The 23,939-nt window shown below is 35.9% G+C and overlaps 1 protein-coding gene across 4 annotated transcripts in view; it reads right to left on the reverse strand.

Annotated features, from left to right (window-relative positions):
* DIAPH2 (diaphanous related formin 2) overlaps positions 1–23,939 on the reverse strand; it is a 760,781-nt gene that overhangs the window by 456,402 nt on the left and 280,440 nt on the right. For all 4 annotated transcript variants that reach the window (XM_056124107.1, XM_056124108.1, XM_056124106.1 and 1 more), the window contains 5 exons: positions 23,691–23,809; positions 19,416–19,480; positions 16,278–16,382; positions 6,912–7,238; positions 4,247–4,361 (listed from right to left, as the gene is read on the reverse strand). In XM_056124107.1, coding sequence (XP_055980082.1) covers positions 4,247–4,361; positions 6,912–7,238; positions 16,278–16,382; positions 19,416–19,480; positions 23,691–23,809 — 731 coding nt within the window. The remainder of the gene's footprint in view (positions 1–4,246; positions 4,362–6,911; positions 7,239–16,277; positions 16,383–19,415; positions 19,481–23,690; positions 23,810–23,939) is intronic.

Here is a 23,939-nt window from a genome sequence, read left to right on the forward strand (position 1 = left end):
TATACACTGATAGAGGGATGGGTGTTCGATCATTATATGACAGAAACTCAAACATGAAAGTTTTGTAACTGTAAAAAATTAAATCATAAATAGGTAGCATATCATGAATATCACCTTTTTATGTGGAAATTAAGATTCAATTGAGGCCCTGAGGACCTTCTAAGAAACTATTAGCCTTTCTTAGAAATACGAAGCCTGTTTTAGGAATACATGCTGTTTTAATTTAAGAGCAGTGAAGGGCCTAGATCGTGAAAAGATACCCTTTGTCTAAATCCCCTCTCCTTTTCCTTGTCAATAAGTAACTCTTTGTATGACCTATAAAATGCTAGTTTGTAGGGTAATTTAGGGTATAAATTTATCAGTGAACATATTGTTTCTATCAGAAATTTTTTTACTGCACAGTAAAGATGAATTTATGCATTTCGTTTTATCTGAATTCCCCAAATTCTATCCAGGTATCTTAACACTGGATAAATATCTTGTTTGCTGTTTTTTCTTCAATATTTTTGCTATGTATTAAAATGATTTATCCTTTTGCTAACCCATGTAATGATGTAAAGATTATCTGCAGAGTTTGAGAAGAACCCAGATGGATAGTAGATTTTCATTTGTGCTGCTACAGCGTATGAGATAGCCTTTTATTTTTCCTTAGGAAATCCTTTATTCTTCCTGTATTAACTTAATGAGAGGTATCCCAGATATCACTAAGGATCATAAACTTCAAAGAATTCCATAATGGCATGCATGCATCCATACCAATCATCAGAAAATGTTTCTATTACAATTATGAGGGTTCAGGAGTGGTCTCTGAGCACAGAGCCTGGAGTAAACCCTCAGCACAGCTGGGTATGATCCAAAACCAAAACCAAATAAAAAGCGATTGGATTATCTCCATGACTCCATATCCAAAAAATTATTTTAACTTCTCAGCAATATATTACATGATTAAACTGTTCCTGTTTGCTTGATATATTTTCATATCTCGCTTTTGGTGATAGCACATTCTTTTTGTTTTTCTCCAACACTATCTTCCTCTTAGCACTAGCATTTTGTGATTCAGCGGTTTGTATAAGATATTTATGGGGCAAAGCTTTATTCTGTTTTAGTATCCTAAATAACTATAATAACTAATAACTGATTCCTGAAGTATCAGTGAATATACTGATATACTCATCAATTATAGGGAAATGCAGATCAAAACCACAATGCAAAATAATCTTACAATCATAAAAATGACATGTATAAATAAATTATAACAAGCATTAGAGAGGACATGGAGAAAAAGGAACTCTAACACACTATATATAAGAAATCAAATATTTGTAACCATTTTGGAAAATAGTATGGTGAGTCCTTAAAAAGCTAAAAATAGACTTTTTTATGACACAGAAATCCCACTTCTCGGTGCCTTTCAAAAATATGAACTCGGGCTGGAACGATAGCACAGCGGGTAGGGTGTTTGCCTTGCATGCGGCCAACCCAGGTTTGATCCCCGGCATCCCATATGGTCCCAAGCATCGCCAGGAGTAATTCCTGAGTGCAGAGCCAGGAATGACCCCTGAGCATTGCTGGGTGTGACCCAAAAAGCAAAAAAAATGAACTCATTAACTGCAGAATTTATATCCAATGCAATATTTAAAAGATTTATTATAAGGAAAGAACCGAAGTTTCCATCAATAGATAAATATAGATGTGGAATATATACACACACAACAGAATTCTTTTGCTGTAAATGATAGTAAGATTTAATTATATTCCTCAGAGTAAAAATAAAATGACATCATGTGAAGAAAAAGAGTAAGAGAAAGAAATGTTGATTATTCACATGTGGGTAACATAAGGAGAAAAAGCTGGTGAATGCACAAAACAAAATAAAACAATTGACATTCATAACAAAACTAATATTACCAGAGGTGAAGAGAATGAGGGATGGGACAAAGGATTGAGAAAATTTGAGGGAATGTAATGAGTGCTATTAGATAATTTATCTTTTCAAAAATTAGGGAAAATGCCAGTAATAGTGCACAGGTAAATAAATCATGGTATATTCACAACACAGAATTCTATGCACTTTGTAAAAGGACAAAGCAGATAAACATTGGCCCCTTTGTAACAATATAAAAATGCAATAAGGTAAAAGGAACTAACATATAAGTGCAAAAATAGCATATACTCTTAAAAGCGTAGAGTATAACTTAGAAAACAAAGTTATTAAGAATCATTCTCTAAGATTTAAAGTTGATGTATACAAGTATCTTTTTTATGAATACAGTCTTAGATATAAGCACAGCATAATTTTTCAATTTCAAAAGTATTACAGCAAGTAGTAATTTCTGGAGTCACTGAAGACCCATTAAAGTGCAAACTCTTTCTCTGTAAATTTCTCTGTAACATCCTTAGTTGTTGAACATTATAGCACTGTCCTCCCCTTGTTCATGGATTTGCTGGAGCTGGCCCAGTAATCTCTCCATTGTGAGACTCGTTACTGTTTTTGGCATATCAAATACGTCAAGGGTAGTTTGCCAGGCTTTGCCATGTGGGTGAGATATTCTCAGTGGTTTGCCGGGCTTTCCGAGAGGGGCAGAGGAATCGAACCCGGGTCGGCAAAGTAGGCCACGTGCAACACAAACACCCTACCACTGTGCTATCACTCCTGACAATGTTGAACATCATTATATTCTTAAATTCTAGGGTATTACCTATCAATAGTAAAGATGCTAATACATGAGCTGGGCACAAGAAATGTATTGATTTTGAAATGTAAAACCTCCACAGACAGAAAATTTGATACTTAATTAAAAGCTCTGGAATAATTAGTAAAATGATGTTAATGTTAAATAGCAAAAATTGACAAACAAAACTGAGAATGAAACTGTTAAATACTTCATAGGAAATTACAGGTCTAAACAAAAACATGTACAATATTATAAAATGATAAGCGTATACATATTTTTATGGAATTTAATACAGTATACTTATAAAGTAAGGTAAAGGTAAAGGTAAAGGCCCTCCCGTTGATTGTCGATTTGCTCGAGCGGGCCCAGTAACGTCTCCATTGGAGACTTTGTTGTTACTGTGTCTGGCATATCGAATACTCTCGGTAGCTTGCCGGGCTCTCCGAGAGGGGCGGAGGAATCGAACTCGGGTCGGCCATGTTGGCCGCTTGTAAGGCAAACGCCCTACCCTCTGTGCTAAATTATCTAGGAAAATAAATTGATAAGAAGTCACAGGAGGAAAATAATAAATACAATGGTACCAATCCAATCTTAGCTAAATTTCATGAGAACTAAAGACACTAATATTCTGTTAATTTTTTCTAACTATGTAAATGAATAAACTCAGAGCTTATAGTTTTCAATAAAAATTATTTCAAGAGAGGTGAAAATCAACATGCTAAAAATAAATAATGAATACAACATTATATTCTTATAATATATTCTTTTCCATAGAAATCAATGCTAAATGTAGTAAAAAAAAGTTATCTTCTAGCTGCTGTGTAAAATAAAATTCTTTGTTATTTTATTTTATTGAATCACCATGAGATATAGTTACAACCTTTCATGTTTGAGTTATAATCACACAATTATCAAACATCCATCCCTCCAGCAGTGCACATTCTCCACCACCAATATACCCAGAGTACCCTCCCCCTTTCCTACCCTCCCACTGCCTCCACAGCAGGAAATATTCCCCATACTCTCTCTACTTTTGAGCATTATGATTTGCAATGCAGATAATGAGAGGTTCTCATGCTTGCTCCTTATATATACTTTCAGCCCACATCCCCCATCCCAACTGATTCCTCCAAACCTCATTTTTTCTTTTTTTTGGCTTTTTGGATCACACCTGGCAATGCACAGTGGTTACTCCTGGCTCTGCACTCAGAAATTACTCCTGGTGGTGCTCGGGGAACCATATGAGATGCTGGGAATCTAACCCAGTTCGGCCACATGCAAGGCAAACGCCGGACCTGCTGTACTATTGCTCCAGCTTCGCAACCCTCATTTTCTTAGTGATCCTTTCTATATTCCAGTTGCCTCCCCCCCACCCCCGCTCATGAGACAGGCTTCTAACTATGGAGAAATTGTCCAGGCCCTTGTACCTACTGTCCTTGAAATTCTTAATCAATAAATTAATCCTTGACCTAGTATAGTGAGTAAAGATGATGTATGCACATATTCCTAGATATTTCTGGCAAACAGCGTCATTCAAGGTGTAAATAGTGAATTATAGTAAAAAAATGTACCTTTTATCTGGGTAGCAAAATTCAGTGCCAATTTTGCAAAAAGATCTGGATTTTCAAACTTCTCCTCCTTAACTTTTAACCAGAAACAGTTTTCAGATAATTCTTTGGGTTCAATCTGAAATAAATATAAGAAAGATGTATTTGTAAATAACTTATATTTAAGTTTTCAAAGGATTCAGTTAAATCAAAGTTGACTAACAGTTACTCTATTCCATTATCCAGAAAATCAATTTCAGAATAAAAAATAATGCCTTTTGTCAAAGTAACTTTTCATTGAGAAAATAATAATTCTATTCCTATAATGAAATAGCACATGATAGCTGGCCATACTGAAAGTCATATTTTTAAATCTACTAGAAAGACTTGTTAAAAAAGTAATAAAAGAGCTTCTAGAAATCCATTTATTGGCATTTATCCCAAAACAAGACAAAAAGGCATTCAAAAAGATTTATGCACACCTAAGACAATTTTAGCTTTTAGTACAATAGACATGATATAGAAATTATCCAAAAGTTCAACAAGTGGGATAAAATATTCATATATATGTATATAAAATAATAGATACATATATAATGGAATACTACACAGCCATAAAGAATGATAAAATCATGCAGTTCAAGGCAACTTGGATGAAACTGGAGACATCTTCCATTTGAAATGAAGGCAGAGGGACAAGGATAAATTCAAGAAGATCTAACATATCTAATCTATGGTATATAGAGAAGCAAGACAAGAAAGTGGAAAGTATCAATATGGGAAACCCATTGGACTTTGGAATATAGAAATGATAATGTCAAAGAAAGGAGGAAATGGAGTGGGATAGGGCGGTGAAACACAGGGCAGCCTGGAAGACATACTAGCAATGGTCAAGGGAGTTGTAGATTATATATACTTGAACATTATGTACATTTTGGTATATAAAAGTACCATTAAAGTCTTAGGTAAAAAAGTAATAAATAAGTATATTATAGTCGCAAACACATAATTGGGCAGAAACGTTCTGGGTATTAGATATTGGCAGACTGGAACTAATAAAATTGTATTTTAACGTTATTTATACTTCCAGTAAAACCGACTTGCCATTCACTCTAGGCAAACCAATTTATTATATTGCCGTGTCATTTGTCACTTCAAATATGTTCTTGGATCTATCATTTACCTTACTGATGGCCAAGATCATATTTTCAATAAGAGTAGTTCCTACTGATAAGCATTAACCATGCCAATCTTAACAAAAAGTTTTTAATAGACCATACTAATTCACAAAAATAAATCAAAATAATATTTCAATAAACTGTAAAAGATCATAATAAAAGGCAGTTACAAAATACTAATACAAAATGCACTACAAAATACTATTTAATAGCATTTTTAAAATAGTTTACAATTAAAGACAAAATTTCTCTTCTTTGCTTATTATAGTTTGTTTTTGTGTCATATCTGTAAGCTCTCAAAAATTTTTTTGGTACAGTACGAGGATTGAGAACTCTCTAAAGTAACACAAATAACTAAGGCAGCAGATTTCAGTTAAGCATGATATATATCTATATATATATATATCTTTCTATCAATCAATCTATCTATCTATCTATCTATATATATATATATATATATATATATATATAGACACATATCTCCCCCGCCCCTCTCGGACAGCTGGGCAAGCTACCCATGACATATTCATTATGCCAAAAGCAGTAACAACAAATCTCACAATTTATTGTAAGATGTTACTGGTGCCCGCTCGAGCAAATCAATGAACAATGGGAGGACAGTGCTACAGTACACTGTTATATACACATCTATACATATATACAATATATATGGTTTTAAGAATTCCAAAGGCTTTAAAGTAAACAAGGATAAAGGATTCAAAATTACATTGCATCTGGTGTGTATATTTTCAATATTCCATACTTGCACTTTCAATCTGATTATCTTTATAACTTCTACATTAATTTCAAGTTATCTATCAAATTTCCAATTATCTAGGTATATTAAGAAAGAATATAAAAAAAGAAAGAATATAACTTGGTGAACTCACAAAGAAAAACAAAGACTGGCAAGTAGGATGCTTATGTTGCACGTAGCCTATAGATTCCAATTTGATTCCAGGTACCATATTTGGCATCCCATGTACCACCAGGAGTGATATGTAAGCAAAGAGCCAGTAGTAAGCACTGAGTACAGTAAATTATGCCCCCAAGACTCAAACAATTAAAAAAAAAGATACAGCTGTCATACCTAAGGGCATTAGTGGCCATGATTCAGAGATTCACAAACGAATCTCGGAAGAAACCAGCACACTGTAGAGATGCCTCCAGACCCCAAATATTAAAAAAAATCAGAATTCCAGGAGCACAACATCTCATATTATTCATAATAAGCAATATAAAATAAATTATTTAGTATCTGCCTATGTGGTGGGCTTGGGCAGTGGTGGGAAAACTCAAAAAAATGGTGGTAGGAAGGTATAATGGGTGTAGGATTGGTGTTGAAATATTGAATGCAAATAATTATTGTGAATAACATTATGAAAATAATTTTTAAAAAGTATAAAAATATCTATATATAGCAAATGCAATTATCACCTAATTGGTCAACTAGGCTAAATAAAGCTACCGAGCCCCAACACCACCCACACCTCCTACAATCATAGTGATACCTTGGACCAATTGATTCTCTTCATGGAAACCTCAGGTCTATATAGTTTCTTCTGCTTCATTCCGTAAGGCAGGTCAAGTGGAGCTCCTGGGGGAGGAGGAATGCCTCCTAGAGGAGGTGGTAGAGGAGGACCCCCAATCAAATTTGGTGGTGGTGGTGGTATACTACTCATTCCAGGCAAGGGGGGTGGAGGTGGAGGGGGAGCTCCTCCAGGAAGAGGTGGTGGAGGTGGAGGTGGTGGTGGTGGTGGTGGAGATGGGCCGCCACTGGGCAATGGAGGTGGTGGAGGAGGGACCGGAATTCCTGATGCACCTGAAAGGCCATGTCCCTGAAACAGAAATGACCAATTGTTTAAATGCTTGCAATAAAATAGAGCAATAAAGAAAGCTGTTTAGACAGTTGACGGTTTTTTGCAATCACATATGTTTAATTTAGCGATACGCAACGGTTAAACAACATATGCAAAGGACATGTAGGTTTTGAAAAGCATTATGTGCTTGATCAATATTTGCCTCTCCTTAAAATTCATGTTAAGAATGATTGCCTCTTCTTACAACTCATGTTAGGAAAGTTGTGATAATCAGAGATTATGTTGAACACTTCTAAAAATTATAAATTACCTTTAATACACAAGCATTCAATAAAAACATTTTGCAGACTGCCTGAATCTGGAAGATTAGGAAATTTAAATATAAGAGTATAAAATGTTCCAAATATACAATGTTCTAGTATATTTTACCCTGGAAAAGTATTCACAGCTTTGATTCCAGGCTGGAGCGATAGCACAGCAGGTAGGGCGTTTGTCTTGCACGCAGCCAACATGGCTGATCTGAGTTTGATTCTTGTGCACCTCTTGGAGAGCTCATCAAGATATGGAGAGTATCTCACCCGCATAGCAAAGCCTGGCAAGCTACCCGTGACGTATTTGATATGCCAAACACAGTAACAACAAAGTCTCACAATGGAGATGTTACTGGTCCCGCTCCAGAAAATCAATGAACAACGGGAGGACAGTGACTGTGACAGTGACAGTGACAGCTATGATTCCCATGGATGTCAGTTACTTTTAGTAATAAAACATTTGAAAGTATGATTCAAATATGAATGGGTTCATCTCACATTTAAAGGGATCCTCTTTCCATTATCTCAATACATTATAATGAATTGGTATCATTTGTCATTAAGGAAATCCATACAGATGAATTATAAAAAGAGTATTATTTTTACTACCAGAAAGTAACTCAAGTTGCATAATGATAGGTAACGGATGAATATAAATATCATATTTCATATTTTTATTAATCTGTATTATCTCATTAAACAAATGTTTATCATAATGCTATAATTTCTAAAGTACATTAAGATAAAACTGAAGTGATTTTCTATTATTTTGTTTAAGAAACTCCTAGCAGAGGCCTCTATCTCTACCTCAGTGGTTGAACCCCTCCCTTTTAAGTGTGAAGTTAATGCCAATATAAGTGTGATTTCTCATGATCTTAGGAGTTATGCTCTTTAGGATGGGGTTCTGTCTAGTATTATTTAGTGGCAGGTGGGGGAGTGAAGTGAGCTTAAACTGGTTCTCAGAGACCCATGGACTCCTGATGATATTCAGTTTATCAGGATAATGGTTCACTGAGAGGTTATAAAGATGTGATTTGGCTCAGGCATTATAGTCTGAGATAACCAGAACAACCTGGTCAGTGTGGAGAGGTTCCAACAGCTACACCTTGTGATGTGCAGGGACCATGCAGGGATGGGGATCAAACATCGGTCCATTAACAGGCATCTATACTACTATTTTTATTTGAAGATAAAATCTTATTTAATGACATCATTTTGCCAGTTGAACTACATAACTGTGTTAATGAGGCATAGAAATATACTTACAAAGTGGAAGTATATATTTTAAAAACCAACATAAAAGCTGGCTAATTAATAAGAATATTAAAAACTAATGATCAGGAGGAGACAAGATGATCAAAAATTTTCTCGGGGATGGAGTTATAGTACAGTGGCTAGGGCGTTTCCTTGCACGCGGCCGACCTGGGTTCAATCCAGGGCATCCCATTTGGTCCCCCAAGCACCTACAGGAGTAATTCCTGAGTACAGAGACAGGAGTAACCCCTGAGCATTACTGACTGTGACCCAAGAAGCAAAAAAAATTTACAAAAATTTAAAAAACCTTTCTCATAAGATTTTGTGCACATTTGTGGACTATAATGAAACAAAGCAAGGATTTAGAAAATCGCCAATGGAAAATAAATCCTATGATGCTGCAAAGAGGACCTGTGAACTGAAGCTTCAAGAGTGGAGGAAAAAAGTAGAGAGAGAGTCTGAGGGAAACTATCTGCCATAGAGGCAGGGGAAGGGCTGAAAATGGGGGAGGGTATACTGGTGGTAGAGAATGTGCACTGGTAGATGGATGGGAGCTCAATAATTGTACTAGTGAAACTCAATCAGGAAGGCTTTGTAACTGTATCTCACGTTGATTCAATAAAAAAGAATAGGGGGCAAAGTATTTATATGCTTAACAAATAACAAACCTTTAGTGATATAAGGAACAATAAAATATAGCATAAGAATAAGAAAAAGTACTATTATTTTTGTATGTATGGTGATGATCTGAAACCCATGGTCTCAATTTTTTTCTGTTAAGTGGCCTACTGCTGAAATATATTACTAGAACCTAAATTATTTTAGTAGCATTTTATTTTAGCAAGTAAATCTCTTCTTCAAGAAAATACTGATGAAGCGTTAAATTTTTGAAAACGTTAAGAAATTAGACATTTCCCCCCATAGGAATTGTTTATGTCTTTAGTAAATAATTTGAAAGGCAAAATACCTTCCATTTGTGATTAGTAGATATCAAAATAAATAACTATAAAAATTAGTCAAATTTGCCTCTATTAAATCATGTTCATAATATGAAATTAGAGATACAACAAAAATACTACTTAAAATAGAATCTTATTTACATTAATTGTTAAAAATAAAAAAGAATTAGTTCTATTTAAATTAAGTGCTACCAGTCTTTAAAAAATCAAATTTAGGAGCACTTTCTTTCTTCTTTTGAAAAATTAGTAATAATAGAACTATGAAATCAGGCACTAAGCAGTGAATATGGTAAATTAATCATTCACTATTTTACATAATTTAGGTTACTAGAAAATGGTGTGTTATGGATCAGCTAATTTAGCAATAAATAAGCAACTCAGTAAATGTAAAGGCCTTGTTCTAGGTGCACTAGAGTGTTGAATAAGAATAATGCATTGAGGCTGTCTTCAATCTGCTTTTTATGCTCCAGTGGAAGAAATCCATCAGGAACAGAGATATGAAATGACTGAGCTAAAATAATGACACAGGAGTTCAGAAAAATTCTACAAAGGGGATTTTGAAAAAGACTTCCAAATGACATTTTATTAAATTCATCCTCTTAAAGGGTATAATTCAGAGGTAAGGTGAGCACAGGAGGGCATTTCTGACCAAGAATAATATAAGTTGGAGTGTCTCAACTAAGGTCCATGAAAATTACTATTTTCAGGAAAATTTATATGTTTTCCAAGATGAAGAGTTCTGTGGTTAAATGAGTCTGGAAAAACTATGAAAAGAGATTCAGGTTTCATCAAAATAAGATATCTAAGGTCTATTAATATGCTAATGATCATTACTAATTTCCAAGAGTATATCAAGTATGCCCAATTTATTGTATTATGAGATGCTTTCTTCATGAAAAAAAAATGCTAACATCTCTTAAATGTCTAGGAAATTCTGATAAAATTAAAGTGCAAGAGACAGTACTCTTTAAATGTGATGGGAATAAACGTGACAGCTATAAGAGAATTCACAGTGAGGGGAGAAATCAGAGATGAAACTGCAGAAGAGATTAAGATACCCCATAATAGAAGGTCTTCAAATACCAAGTAGATATACATTATCTTATTTAAACTGAGCTGTATTTAGTCCTGAGTGCAATAGCGGCCAGAGAACACATTGAAGCCTCTAGTGACAATAATCAGGAGTGTTTATTTATTTGACCCATACAAGCAGTGCTCAGGGAACATGAGGTGAAAGAGATTAAACCTGGGTCATCCCACAGGCTAGGCAATCTGTACAATCTCTTTTATCACATGGACAGTGTTTATAAGAAGATTAATTATGTACTGCTACAAAAGATCTTTTGGTCAGAAATGCCCTTTTGATGAGGGCAAGACAACAGTCAGAGAAAAAGGAGAGAAAACAACTACTATACTATAGGGTGGGGATAGGAATGTAGCACTAGATATTCTGGGTTTTGAGAGAAGAAAAAATGTCAGAAAAAGAACTGACACTTTGATTCCCTTTGCTTCCCGTTGACTGTTGCAGTGATTTGGGATTGTACACACATGCACTTAGTTATGGTGCTCTGAATACTTTGCCATGCTATTGGAGATGAGGGAATTTCACATTTTTGGTGTGGTGGTGGTGGTGGAGGTATTTACAAACATACTCACAAGTGGTCATACTCTTTAGCTATGGTTCTAAAGAATATACTGGTTGGAGTGCTCACACTTAGCTGTGGTGTTTACACAGAGCTGGCTACAAAAGAAACTGTGGGAACACTAGGGACCCTAAAGAGCAGAACTATAGGAACAACCATATGTAGTTGTCCTATATTTGAAAGTACGCAGGTTTTGCAACTGACACATGCCGGGCCCTTGAAAAAATTAATTTGTGTGTGCCTTTTGGAGGGGGAGAGGCAGGGGAAAGGCAATGAAAATTACTGTTTTGCATACAAAATAATTTGTAGTGAAATCTAAACAAGGAAGCCATAGTTCAGTGAAATAAAACAAAAAAATCACATATTATGGACTTAATTTTATAAACAATAGGACAATCCTATGCATTGAGCTAATGTAGAGCTAGATAGGTAATAAAATTTAGGAGATTTGACAAGAGTAAAAAGTGATACTTGAATTTATAATGAATGAGTTATAAGACCAAGTACATGTAGAAAGAAAGAACAGAAAAATCACTGGGAAATTTTAGCTCTTAGAGTGATAAAGATACTGAAAACAATACCAAATCATCAGAGAAAATAAGAAAAAAGTCAGATAATACAAAAGGTGAAAGGATTAGTGTAAATAAATGATGTGATATGATAAGTAAGTAAAACAGGCTCTGGGTAGAAACGAGCCACAACATTGGGTAATAGGGAATTCACAGACCACTTGAATTCATTTCCAATACATTGTATAGTGCTTGTCTTACATATGCCAAATCTGATTCAATCCCCAGTACATCATATGATTCCCCAGGGTCAAAGCAAGAGTGATACCTGGGCATAGAGTCAAAAGTTGGCCCTGAGCACAGTGTTGTGTGACCACCCCTTCCCCCCACACATGGAATAATTTAACTTAAATATGAAAGACCTACTAAGCTAAAAGATTGCCTTCCGTTATTTTAAATTTAATTAAAACGTGATAACCTTTCAATACCGATGATGTAAACCACAATCCCCAAAAGGCAAAAGGAAAAAAGACAGAGAGATAAAGACAAACACAGACACATAAGGGGGGGGAGTGGACAGGGAGAGAAAGAGTGAGAGGGGAGAGAAAGTGAAAGAAAAGTACCTGCCATAGAGGTAGATTAGAAAGTGTGTGTGTGAAGGAAACTGCAGACATTGGTATTGGTGGAGGAAAATGCACACTGGTGAAGGGATGGGTGGCGAAACATTGTATGACTAAAAACGAATCATGAACAGCTTTGAAACTGTCTATATCACTGTAAATTAATTATAAAAATAAAAATAAAGCACTGTAGCAATGCCCTCCCGTTGTTCATCGATTTGCTCGCACGGGCACAAGTAACGGATCACAACAAATTGTGAGACTTGGTGTTACTGTGTTTGGCATATCCAATGCATCACGGGGAGCTTGCCAGGCTTTGCCATGCAGGCGCGATACTCTCGATAACCTGCCGGGCTCAACACGAGGGGCAGAGGAATCGAACCCGGATCAGCCATGTTGGCCACATGCAAAGCAAATGCCTTACCTGCTAAGCTATCGCTCCAGCCCAAAAATAAAAAATTAATTTTAGCAAGACTATATTGAGTTCTAAAGTTTAAATTTGTTTTGATATCCTACAGTTAACTGTATATTATATATGTATATATGTATATGCTTTTATATTTTATTATATACATATACGTGTATATGAATATATAATATACAGTTAACTATATATTAAATATGTATATATATCTATATGCTTTTCTACATCCAAAACATAAGTGAAAAATTAAAGTTTATATGTTTTAAAATTTTGGGTGTTCAGGGGGTATGGTGCTGCCAGCAGGTCAATCTGTACATGTGAGGTGAGTACATAAGCAGCTGATGGCGCCTTCGCACTTCCAGATACCCCAAAATTGCTGCTGTGCCTTTGGCCAGACCCCAAAAACTTGGGGCAAAGTTTACCAAGAAAGTAAATGGCCAGAAGTTAGGTATGTGTGAAACACACCCACAAACCATCTACAGCTCAGCTATATAATTGAAGGCATGGCCTCTCTGGTTCCTGATTGAACCACTTAATGGCCATAATCCCAGAGACTCAGAAACAAATCTCAAAACCCAGCGACTTTCGGCAGAAATGCATCCAGTCTCTGCAGGAGGTTACTGGTGCTGGGCCAACCCAGGTGGGAATAGGTTTCGTGGCTTGGCCTGTTCCCCCTGGCAGTCCAGTGGCCGCCATCCTCCAGAGGCCACTGGACAGTCAGGTTTGGGCCTGCAGTGACGAGACACACAGGGCCTCACGGGATGGGGGTGGAGCCGGTCCTGTCCTCCCCACCCCAACGAGACGCAAGTCATCGCCCACGAACAGCCTCTCTGGCTCCTGATCAACCTGCTTAAGGGTCATGATGCCAGAGACTCAGAAACAAATCTTGAAACCCAGTGGCTTTTGGCAGAAATGTATCCGGTCCCTGCAGTAGGTTACTGGTGCTGGGCCAACCCAGGTGGGAATAGGTTTTGTGGCTTGGCCTGTTCCCCCTGGGGGCCCGGTGGCCGCCATCCTCCAGAGGCCATTGGACAGTCAGGTTTGGGACTGCAGTTACAAGATACACAGGGACTCATGGGATGGGGGGTGGAGCCGGTCCTGTCCTCCCCTCCCCAACGAGACCCCAAGTCATCACCCCTGAACGGCCTCTTTAGCTCCTGATCAAGCTGCTTAATGGCCATGATCCCAGAGGCTCGGAAACAAATCTTGAAACCCAGCAGCTTTTGGGAGAAATGCGTCCAGACCACGGAGTCGGTTACTGCTGCTGGGCCACCCCAGGGGGAAAGGGTGTTGTCCCTCCGCCTGCTTCACCCTGGCGGCTCGGTGGCCGTCATCCTTCAGAGGCCATTGGACAATCAAGGTTTGGGCCCACAGTGATGAGACATTTTGGTTCTAAAGTGATGGGGATAGAGCCAGTCCTGTCCTCCCCACCCCAACGAGATCCAAAGTCATCACCCATAAATGGCCTCTCTGATTCCTGATCAAGCTGCTTAACAGCCATGATCCCAGAGAATCAGAAAAAAATCTCGAAACCCAGTGGCTTTTGGCAGAAATGTGTCTGGACCCCACAGTAGCTTACTGTCACCAGGTCAACCAAGGGGGGAAAGGGTACTGTCCCTCCGCCTGCTCCCCCTTGGTGGCTCGGTGGCCACCATCCTCCAGAGGCCATTGGACAGTCAAGCTTGGGCCTGCAGTGGCGAAACTTGTTGGGCCTCATAGGATGGGGGTTGAGTCAGTCCTGTCCTCCCCGTCCCAACAAGACCCCAAGTCATTGCCCACAAACAGCCTCTCTGGTTCCTAATCAAGCTGCTTAATGGCCATGATCCCAGAGACTCAGAAACAAATCTCAAAATCCAGTGGCTTTTGGCAGAAATGCATCTGGACCACGCAGTAGGTTACTGTTGCCGGGCCACCCCAGGGGGGTAAAAGGTGTTCTCCCTCCGCCTGCTTCTCCCTGCCGGATCGGTGGCAGTCATCTCTCAGAGGCCATTGGATAGTCAGGTTTGGGCCCGCAGTGATGAGACATTTGGGCCTCACGGAATGGGGATGGAGCTGGTCCTGTCCTCCCCACCCCAAGTCATTGCCCACGAATGGCCTTTCTGGTTCCTGATCAAGCTGCTTAACGGCCATGATCCCAGAGACTAAGGAGCAAATCTTGGAACTCAGCAGGTTTTGGCAGAAATCCCTCCAGATTTAAGTGTTAAAATTTTGGAATTTCAAAATCGCGCAGCCACTACTGCATCCACGCGACATCATGTTATTCATAACCAGCAATAGAAAACAAATTGTCTACTGTTGCCTTTTCAACAGATCTGAGTGTTGGGGTAAAATCTCAAATAATAATAAGTCTGGTGTGAAAATATTGAATGTGATCAAAGTAGAGAGAGATTAATGTGTAAATCATCTGCCCCACAGGTTGGGGAAGGGTTTGGGATGGGGGTATACTGGGGTTGTTGGGGGTGGAGAATGGGCACTGGTGAAGGTAAGGGTATTTCATTGTATGACCAAGACTTAGACCCGAACGCTTTGTAACTGCTGTCACAGTGATTCAATAAATAAAATTATAAAAGGTAAAGGTAAAGGCCCTCCCGTTGATCGTCGATTTGCTCGAGCGGGCCCAGTAACGTCTCCATTGGAGACTTTGTTGTTACTGTGTCTGGCATATCCAATACTCTCGGTAGCTTGCCAGGATAAAAAATGAAAAAAAAGTAAGGTGGAGTTCATGCACAATTCAATCAGCTAATCAATGGCTGAATAAATAGTAGTACTCCTACATAAATTTTTTTTAAAAAATTTGGGTGTTCAAGATTTAAAGATAAATGAAAATGTCAAATTTTAAAATAAATGAGCATTTCCAAATGATTTTCAAGAAAAAAATCAGAAACATTAGTTTTACAAATTATGAGAAAAAAATTTAACTCAAGAAAAATTTCATGCGTATAGCATTTACTGTGCATCAAAAATAACCAGGATTGGGCTCAAGCAATAGAATAGAGGGTAGGGCATTTGGCTGAACCAGGCTTGATTTCCAGTATCCCACTGGGCATTGCCAGGAGTAATTGCTGAGTGCAGAGCCAGGGGTTACCCTTGTGCATTGCTGGGGTGACCCCCAAAGCAAAAAAAAATACCCAGAAAAGTTTGTGTAGCCAAAACTCTCATTTTTATTCAAAAACAAAACTGTTTTAACTGCCTCAGGAAAAAAAAAAACTTAAGAATTATTTTGACGAAGAAAAACTGCCCCAAAACCCACTGTCATTAACATTCTCCTTATATCTTAGGAGGAAATTTTCTATCTTCAACTACATTGCTAATGTGACACATATTCTTGTTTCATTACCTGGGTTCGAAGTTGGTTGATTTCTGTTTCCAGCTCTTTGATTTTTTCTTCTCTCTTTTGAAGTTCTGCTTGAGCTTCCTGTCGAGCTGTGAATTCTTCATCAAACTGCAATGATTAACACCTTAAGTATACTTAATTATAGTTTAAAGGAGGCTTTAAACATTAAAGATTAATTAAATAAGTGGAGTGTGCTTGGTGCACTGAATTCCCAAGTCACTCAAAAAATGGAAGTAAAGAGAAAATGTACATCTAACCAAATTAAACTCATTTCCTTTTTGAAAAATAGAAAAAATAAAATTTAAGTTCAAGAATGAAAAGATTCCTTTCACATATGATCAATAGTTTTGTTGTATTATTATTGAAAAAAATCAATGAGATATAACTAATTAACTAACATTGACACATTAAATTTCAGCTGACTAAATTCGAAAATAAAACCTAACCATCAGTATTTAAGCAAGTTAATTCCTTAACCATATTTAATCTTGAAAAGAGAAGAATTTTAGAATTTTCCTCTAAAGCCTAAATTAAAATTCTGTGAAAAGACCGCTTACAATGAATTTGATTTAAAAATCAGTAGGACCTTTGAGAGCTTTCAAATTATGTATGTTAAACTTCTAGAATTCTCAAATTATGCATATTAATCAAATTAAAATGTGTTTATTATAATTTTCATTGACTATCATTGAAAAATGTTGCTCCATGAACTCCTATGGTAGAATGTTGTAATGACATTCTCCTTCAGATGGTTAGTCAAAACCCATGTATCAGATATTACAAGAAGGAAAAATGATAGACTGGAATGACAAAGTACTATCCTATAGAGACCTTTTAAATAATGAATATGCATTTTCTGCATTTTGCCGAGGACTTAGTCAGAACATTAGCAAGCAAAAAGCACAATTTGTGTGAAAAATGCTTGTGACTGGCTATAGAACATTTCATTTGTTCTTTATTGCCAACATCACATCAAGATTTAGCATTCTATATATTACTTGTTTCCAAAAGTACTATATCTTACCACCTAGAATTGTCTTTAGAATTTGTGGGAGAAAAATTAAGTAGGTACACTATTAATATTCATAATCCTAGATTTGACCTTCAGATATTTGAATGTATCATTCATATATAAGTCTGAAGAAATGTGGACAAGTAAATTATATTAATAGTTGACTGAAATACTACATAATTCTTTTACTCTATTTCACTAAATTATTTAGAGGTTTTCCATGGAGATTGTTCCAAGTCTTCTGTAAACTCTTTAAATGTCAAACCTTCCCAAGATCCTTTAGTCAGTCTTACTCTCTTCTTCACTGAGAAGTTGGAAGTGCCTCAATATAAGCGTATTTAAATGCACTATCATATATGTTACAAATTCCCTGAAACTAATATTCCCAAGTTAACTCTAACAGTTAGCTTCACAAATATGCTTCGTAAACCATGGTGTCTATTTGAAGAAGGGATATATTATTCTTGACTGATATTTAAAATTAACTTAATATACAAAGACATATACTGTAAATGTAAAGAGGTACATAAACTAGAAGACTTCTTATAAAGACACTAAATTTATCCTCTCATTTAATGATGAATAAACTAAGATCCAAGACTTGTGCAGCTTACTTAAAATCACAGCTAATTAGAAAGCTGAGATCAGACCTTATAACTACTGTTACTTATTCTAGCACTTTCTTAAAAACCATTTTTGACAACCCGTTAAAATAACTCAGAATAACAAGAGAAAGAAAATCACTGGTACATCATATATATTTTCATTCTAAATATTGGAAATAATAAAATTTGTTAAACACAGAAATCTTTGGTAGCACTGTAGCTTTGTCCTACAGTTGTTCATGGATTTTCTCGAGCAGGCCCAGTAACGTCTCCATTATGAGACTTGTTACTGTGTTTGGTATATCGCTGGAGCGATAGCACAGAGGTAGGGCATTTGCCTTGCACAGAAATCTAATTTCTTAAATATTTCATTAGCTATTTAACATAATTGCTACTTAGAAAATATACTTTCCAGTTGGATCACCAAAAATGTTCCGATATTGTTCGGTCTAAGCATAGTAACATTAAAACATTAATGGAAAATCTAGAATTTTCATAGGAAAAGTGTGCTACCTACAAAAAGTTTATGTGATAAATATAAAGGTCTATTATTCAAAAAGTGAACAATTTCTTTCACTCCAAAAATTGACAGCTTCTCACAAACACTTTATGCTCCAACTTTTAAAATCTATTCTAGTAACTAAGAGAGAAAAACTATTTCTTCAGACACCCTAAAGTAACTTCAATAACACTCTGTAATTTCTTGAATGATAACAAAGGTGATCATCTTATCTCCAAGATAAATCATAACTTGAAAGAGACAGATGTACATAAATACTATCTTCTTGTCAGAGGCTAAACACTGGAGAGCTTTTAGACTTTTATTTCAGTTCTTCTACCTGTCACCAAAAAAACTTAATACTATTAAAAAGCTTCATAAAGTCTATAAGAAAAAGTGTTTTTAGTAGATTATAGTTACAACTGAATCATACTTTCAGGTAAGATGGAAAAGAAAATTTTACACCTCAATAAAATAAAAAATGCTCATAAAGTTACCACTTACAAAAGGCATAGAGAACCTCAAATCCTGCCATGTCTACCTGGAATAGTAGCAATATTTAAAAAATGACAATTATAAAATTCAGAGTAAGTAAGTTTAAGGAAACAGATACAGAAAATACTGTATCATTATGCTTCTATCAATAGAAATGCTTTTCTTTAAGACTGTACATCTAATAGTAAATATCTAAAAGTGCTCCATGGAGAAATATTATCAGTAAGAACTATAGGAATGGAAAATGTAAATTTTGCTTGATAGCTTCTACCTATATCCTTCCAGCAATTTAATTTTATTTATAAGTTTATTTGTACATCTCTAATGTGGTTTTTCTATAATAGGCTAAAAGGTGGCAAGCAAGGAATAGCAATACCTTGAATTTATTAGAAAAGCTGAAAGTATTCTGCATTTATATCTGGATATAGAATTCTGAAATATTATAAAATGGAAACATAAAAAAACAAGGGATGTTTACACATTTTCACTCAATTACTTAACAACCATGGCTACTAATTTATAAGCCTTACCTTCTTGGAAAATTCCATTGCTTTTTGTTCACTTTCTTCAACTTTTGCCTTGTTCACAAAAGAATCTGTTTAAAATAGAAGTAGAAGATAACTGTTCATATTCAAAGCATAACTTGATGTACACCTCATAATTTATTACACAAGCTATCAGTTTTACATAAAATTCTATGAAAGAGAAATTTATCTGCATTATCTCCCAAATATCAGACAATACATTTTTACTTTTCTATACTGTCACTGTCAGGGTCCTCCCGTTATTCATCGATTTGCTCAAGCGGGCCCAGTGACATCTCCATTACGAGACTTATTACTGTGTTTGGCATATCGAATACGTCACGGGTAGCTTGCCAGGCTTTGCCATGCGGGTGAGATACTTTCAGTAGCTTGCAGGGCTCTCCGAAAGGGGCAAAGAAATTGAACTCGGGTCGGCCATGTTGGCTGCGTGCAAGGCAAACGCCCTACTGCTGTGCTATTGCTCCTGCCCACTTTTCTATACTAATTTAGTAATATAAATATTTAAGGTACAAAACCATATACATACATATATATATAAATGAATAATATTTTAAGTGGTGAACAGGGTTAACAGAGACAACAGTCAAGGGCCTTGGACATTAATGAAGTGTAATGTGATATATTCATTTATTTAAAACAGAGAACTATAAATATTATAAGCACTGGACCTCAACCAGAATAATTAAACTTAAAAATATGTCTGTTATAAAGACAGATTGTGGTGGGTAGAACAAAACATGAGAAGATTGGTGGAGGTAAGCTGGCATTAGTTTTAGGATTAGTAATGGACACTAAAAATCTGAAACTCTATTGTAGACATCACAGTGCCAAAAAATAAGTTTTGGAAAAAAATACAATTTTTAAAATAATAAATCATAACATCAAATATTAATAAGTTATTTAGAAAATTTATTTTCTAGTCATAGAAAATGTTTTGGTCATAATCACAGGAATGATGATGTGATGCTGAAGTCATAATAGTTTTCTGATGTTGAATAATCACTTATTAATTAACCCATCCATCTCTCCCCACTCAATGACACTAAATTAACAGGTCACATCCTTAAGTATCTGAACAAGAGCATACAAAAATTTATGAACTGAATGATGAATGAGAGTCAAATGTAGAAGTTTAACGTGTGTGACAATTATGATCCAGAATAAATCATAAGCCAATATCAATATTTTAAGTCACAAAAAAACTCTCTACTGTCACTGTCCTCCCGTTGTTCATTGATTTGCTCCAGTGGGCCCAGTAACATTGTGAGACTTGTTGTTACTCTGTTTGGCATATCTAATACATCACGGGTAGCTTGCCAGGCTTTACCGTGCAGGCATGATACTCTCAGTAGCTTGTTGGTTTCCTGAGAGGAGCAGAGAAATCGAACTTGGGTTGGCCTGGTCAGCCACGTGCAAGGCAAACACCCTACCCACTGTGCTATCACTCAATATATCCAATTTATCCAATTTATCCAATATATCCAATATATATCCAATATTTATCCAATTTATATTTATCCAATATATATTTTATATTTATCCAATATATATCCCATTTATATTTATCCAATATATATCCAATATTTATCCAATTTATCCAATATATCCAATTTATACAATTTATCCAATTTATCCAATATATCCAAGTTATCCAATTTAGTCAAAAAAGGTGTGCAATCCTAGCAATCACATCAATGTTTGAGACAAGGTAAATTGTCAAAAAATTTCAGAAAACATTTGGCCTTTCAAAGTTCGACCCCTCTTACAAGAATTGATCTTAAGGAAAACAGTGGGGAATTAGAGAACTCAGAAACAAACCTGAATTAAATACCTGGCACCACATGACCTCATCAGTATCATTCAGTGCAGCTGAAGTGGGGACTGAGCAACATAAGGGGTGGCCGAATGGGATTCCAAGGCCACTATGGTTGGCTTAGTGGCACTAGGCACCACAGCCCTCACCATAAGATTGAACCAGTGGGCTATTTTGGTTCAATAGCACTGCAAGTGGACTGGAGCGATAGCACAGTAGAGAGGGCATTTGCCTTGCACACGGCCAACCAGGGTTCGATTCCTCCATCTATCTTGGAGAGCCCGGCAAGCTGCTGAGAGTATCCCGCCCGCCCGGCAGAGCCTGGCATGCAACCTGTGGCATATTCGATATGTCAAAAACAGTAACAACAAGTCTCACAATAGAGACGTTACCTGTGCCCACTTGAACAAATAGATGAACAGGAGGACAGTGCTACAGTGCTACAGCACTGCAACTGATCCCAGAGCCAAGCACTTCTTGGAAACATTAAGATATTATACACAAGGTTGTGAGGACTTGAAAGCAACTTAGATATATATAAAAATATTGGTGAACATAATTACATTATTCCCTAAAATAATGGAATATTATGTTGACCTTGAGTTATGTTTTGAAGTCCAATTTAGATAATTTTTCATAATATATCATTAAAAACATATATATATGCATACATACATACATCATACATACATCACACATAAAAACATACATCATACATAGATGAAAAGTTACTAACAGAAAGTATGTTATGCTGGTGAGGTGTATGGGGCACAAAAATTATATTGGTGCATTATTTTATCTCCATATAAATATATGTTAGATTGCCCAGAATACATGAAGATTGGTTTTTAAATAATATAATAATAATGTAAGATAAAAAACAAGAACTTAATATTTTTATAATACTGTGGGACTCCCAACAAAGTAGAGAATAATTCGAATTTTTTAATAGTTGTTTCCCTTAAAGAGGAGGCAACTGAGTTCATCTTATCAAAGGTGATTTTCATTAGACATGAATAAAAATACCTAACTATAACTTTATATAATATAGTATAATTCAAAAGAGAAGTTTTACATCATTTTGGAGAAACTGCATCAGAAAAATAGAGAAATTGGTCCAGGATGATATGATACAAGGTAATGTCCTTAGTAATGTAATACAAAAATAGGATTACCTCCAATTCTTTCTGAGCTCCACATCTATGACAATATAAATTGCTCTATATTGTTTGAATTAAAATATATTATAATTTACTGAAATGATGATCAAATAGATTATACTGCAGGTAAGGCAACTGACAATCAGGCAGCCAACTCATGTGGTACCCCATATGGTCCTATCAGCACCACTAGGCAAGAACTGTAAGTACAGAGCCAGAAGTAAGCCCTGAGCACCACAATGGGCAGTCCAAAAACCAGAAAAATTGTACTGAAATAAGCTATTTCACTAAGCCTCACCTAAACTCATATGTCGGTTCTTGGAAATTTTGACTACCCAAGAATTACCCAAATACACATTCATTTTTGTATAAGTTAATTGATAAAAACAGAACATTTCTCTTGAAAAAAAATCACCAAAATGGCTAAGATCCATTTCTTAATTGTTTACATCAAGTTTGGGTTACATGTAGCCTAAGCCTATCCCAAAAATTCAGGGTGAAAGGTATGAGGCAATCCTGGGCAAGATTCCTTTTGCAAATAGGGTACACTCAGACACACAAAATCACACTGGAAAAATAGACATGCCAATGAGTCTTGCATGGACCTTTTCAGGAGAGGAAAATTAATCAGAGAAAACCCATGTACAAAGTGTTCAAGGTGGAAATTATTTTTTCTTTCCTAAAAACAATAAAGAAAAAAAAAACTACCTGAGAACATACTAGGTTCCATTTATCAGCTAAATTCTTAAAATTAGCTGTGAGCTGACAGTACAGTGATTAGGATGATTGCCTTGCACATGGCTAAAATGGTTCAAACCCTGGCAGAACAAATGGTCCCCTAATGAGTGGTCCAGGAGCAGAGAGAAAGAAGAGACAGAAGAAATCCCTGAGCATCAAGGGTGTGGAAAAAAAAAACTGACAAAAGCAGCAAAAAAATCCTATAGCTACAATTTATTATTTAGAGCCTATATTACACGTATTAGAAGACTTCTAAGACATGAGTACAAACTGAATCAAAGAATTTGTCGAATTATTTGTAGTATAAATATAAAATAACATGTATTTTGGTGGAGGCATTGATTCTAATCTGAAATAATGTTTAAGTTTGCAAATTAGGAGAGAATTTCCAATTACACAGGCAGAGTGCTCCTGATAAACTTAATGATGATAGTGATCAAGTATTCACAAATAAAATCAAGTTTGTTAAAAATATTTTGATGTAGAAGTGCCTCATTTACAAAATACAGTGAAGTACAATAAAATGGGAAAGGACTTAGTATCACATACCTATGAGATGAGTAAAATCTATGTCTAGTCTTTGACGATACTTGAAATCTGGATCCATACCACTGCAGTGCAGCACTATCTGAGAAACACATTCTTCAATTACTTTATAATACTGTGGCCTAAAATGAGAAAAGTCATTCATTAATACATTTCTACATATACAAATATATTTTTAAAAAAGTAATCATCACGAAAAACTAATTAAGCATTTTCCTAGCACTAGCAGCATTATTATTTTAGAAAATAATT

The sequence above is a fragment of the Sorex fumeus genome, unplaced genomic scaffold, assembly GCF_029834395.1.
Source record: "Sorex fumeus unplaced genomic scaffold, SorFum_2.1 ptg000050l, whole genome shotgun sequence".
Classification (NCBI taxonomy): domain Eukaryota; kingdom Metazoa; phylum Chordata; class Mammalia; order Eulipotyphla; family Soricidae; genus Sorex; species Sorex fumeus.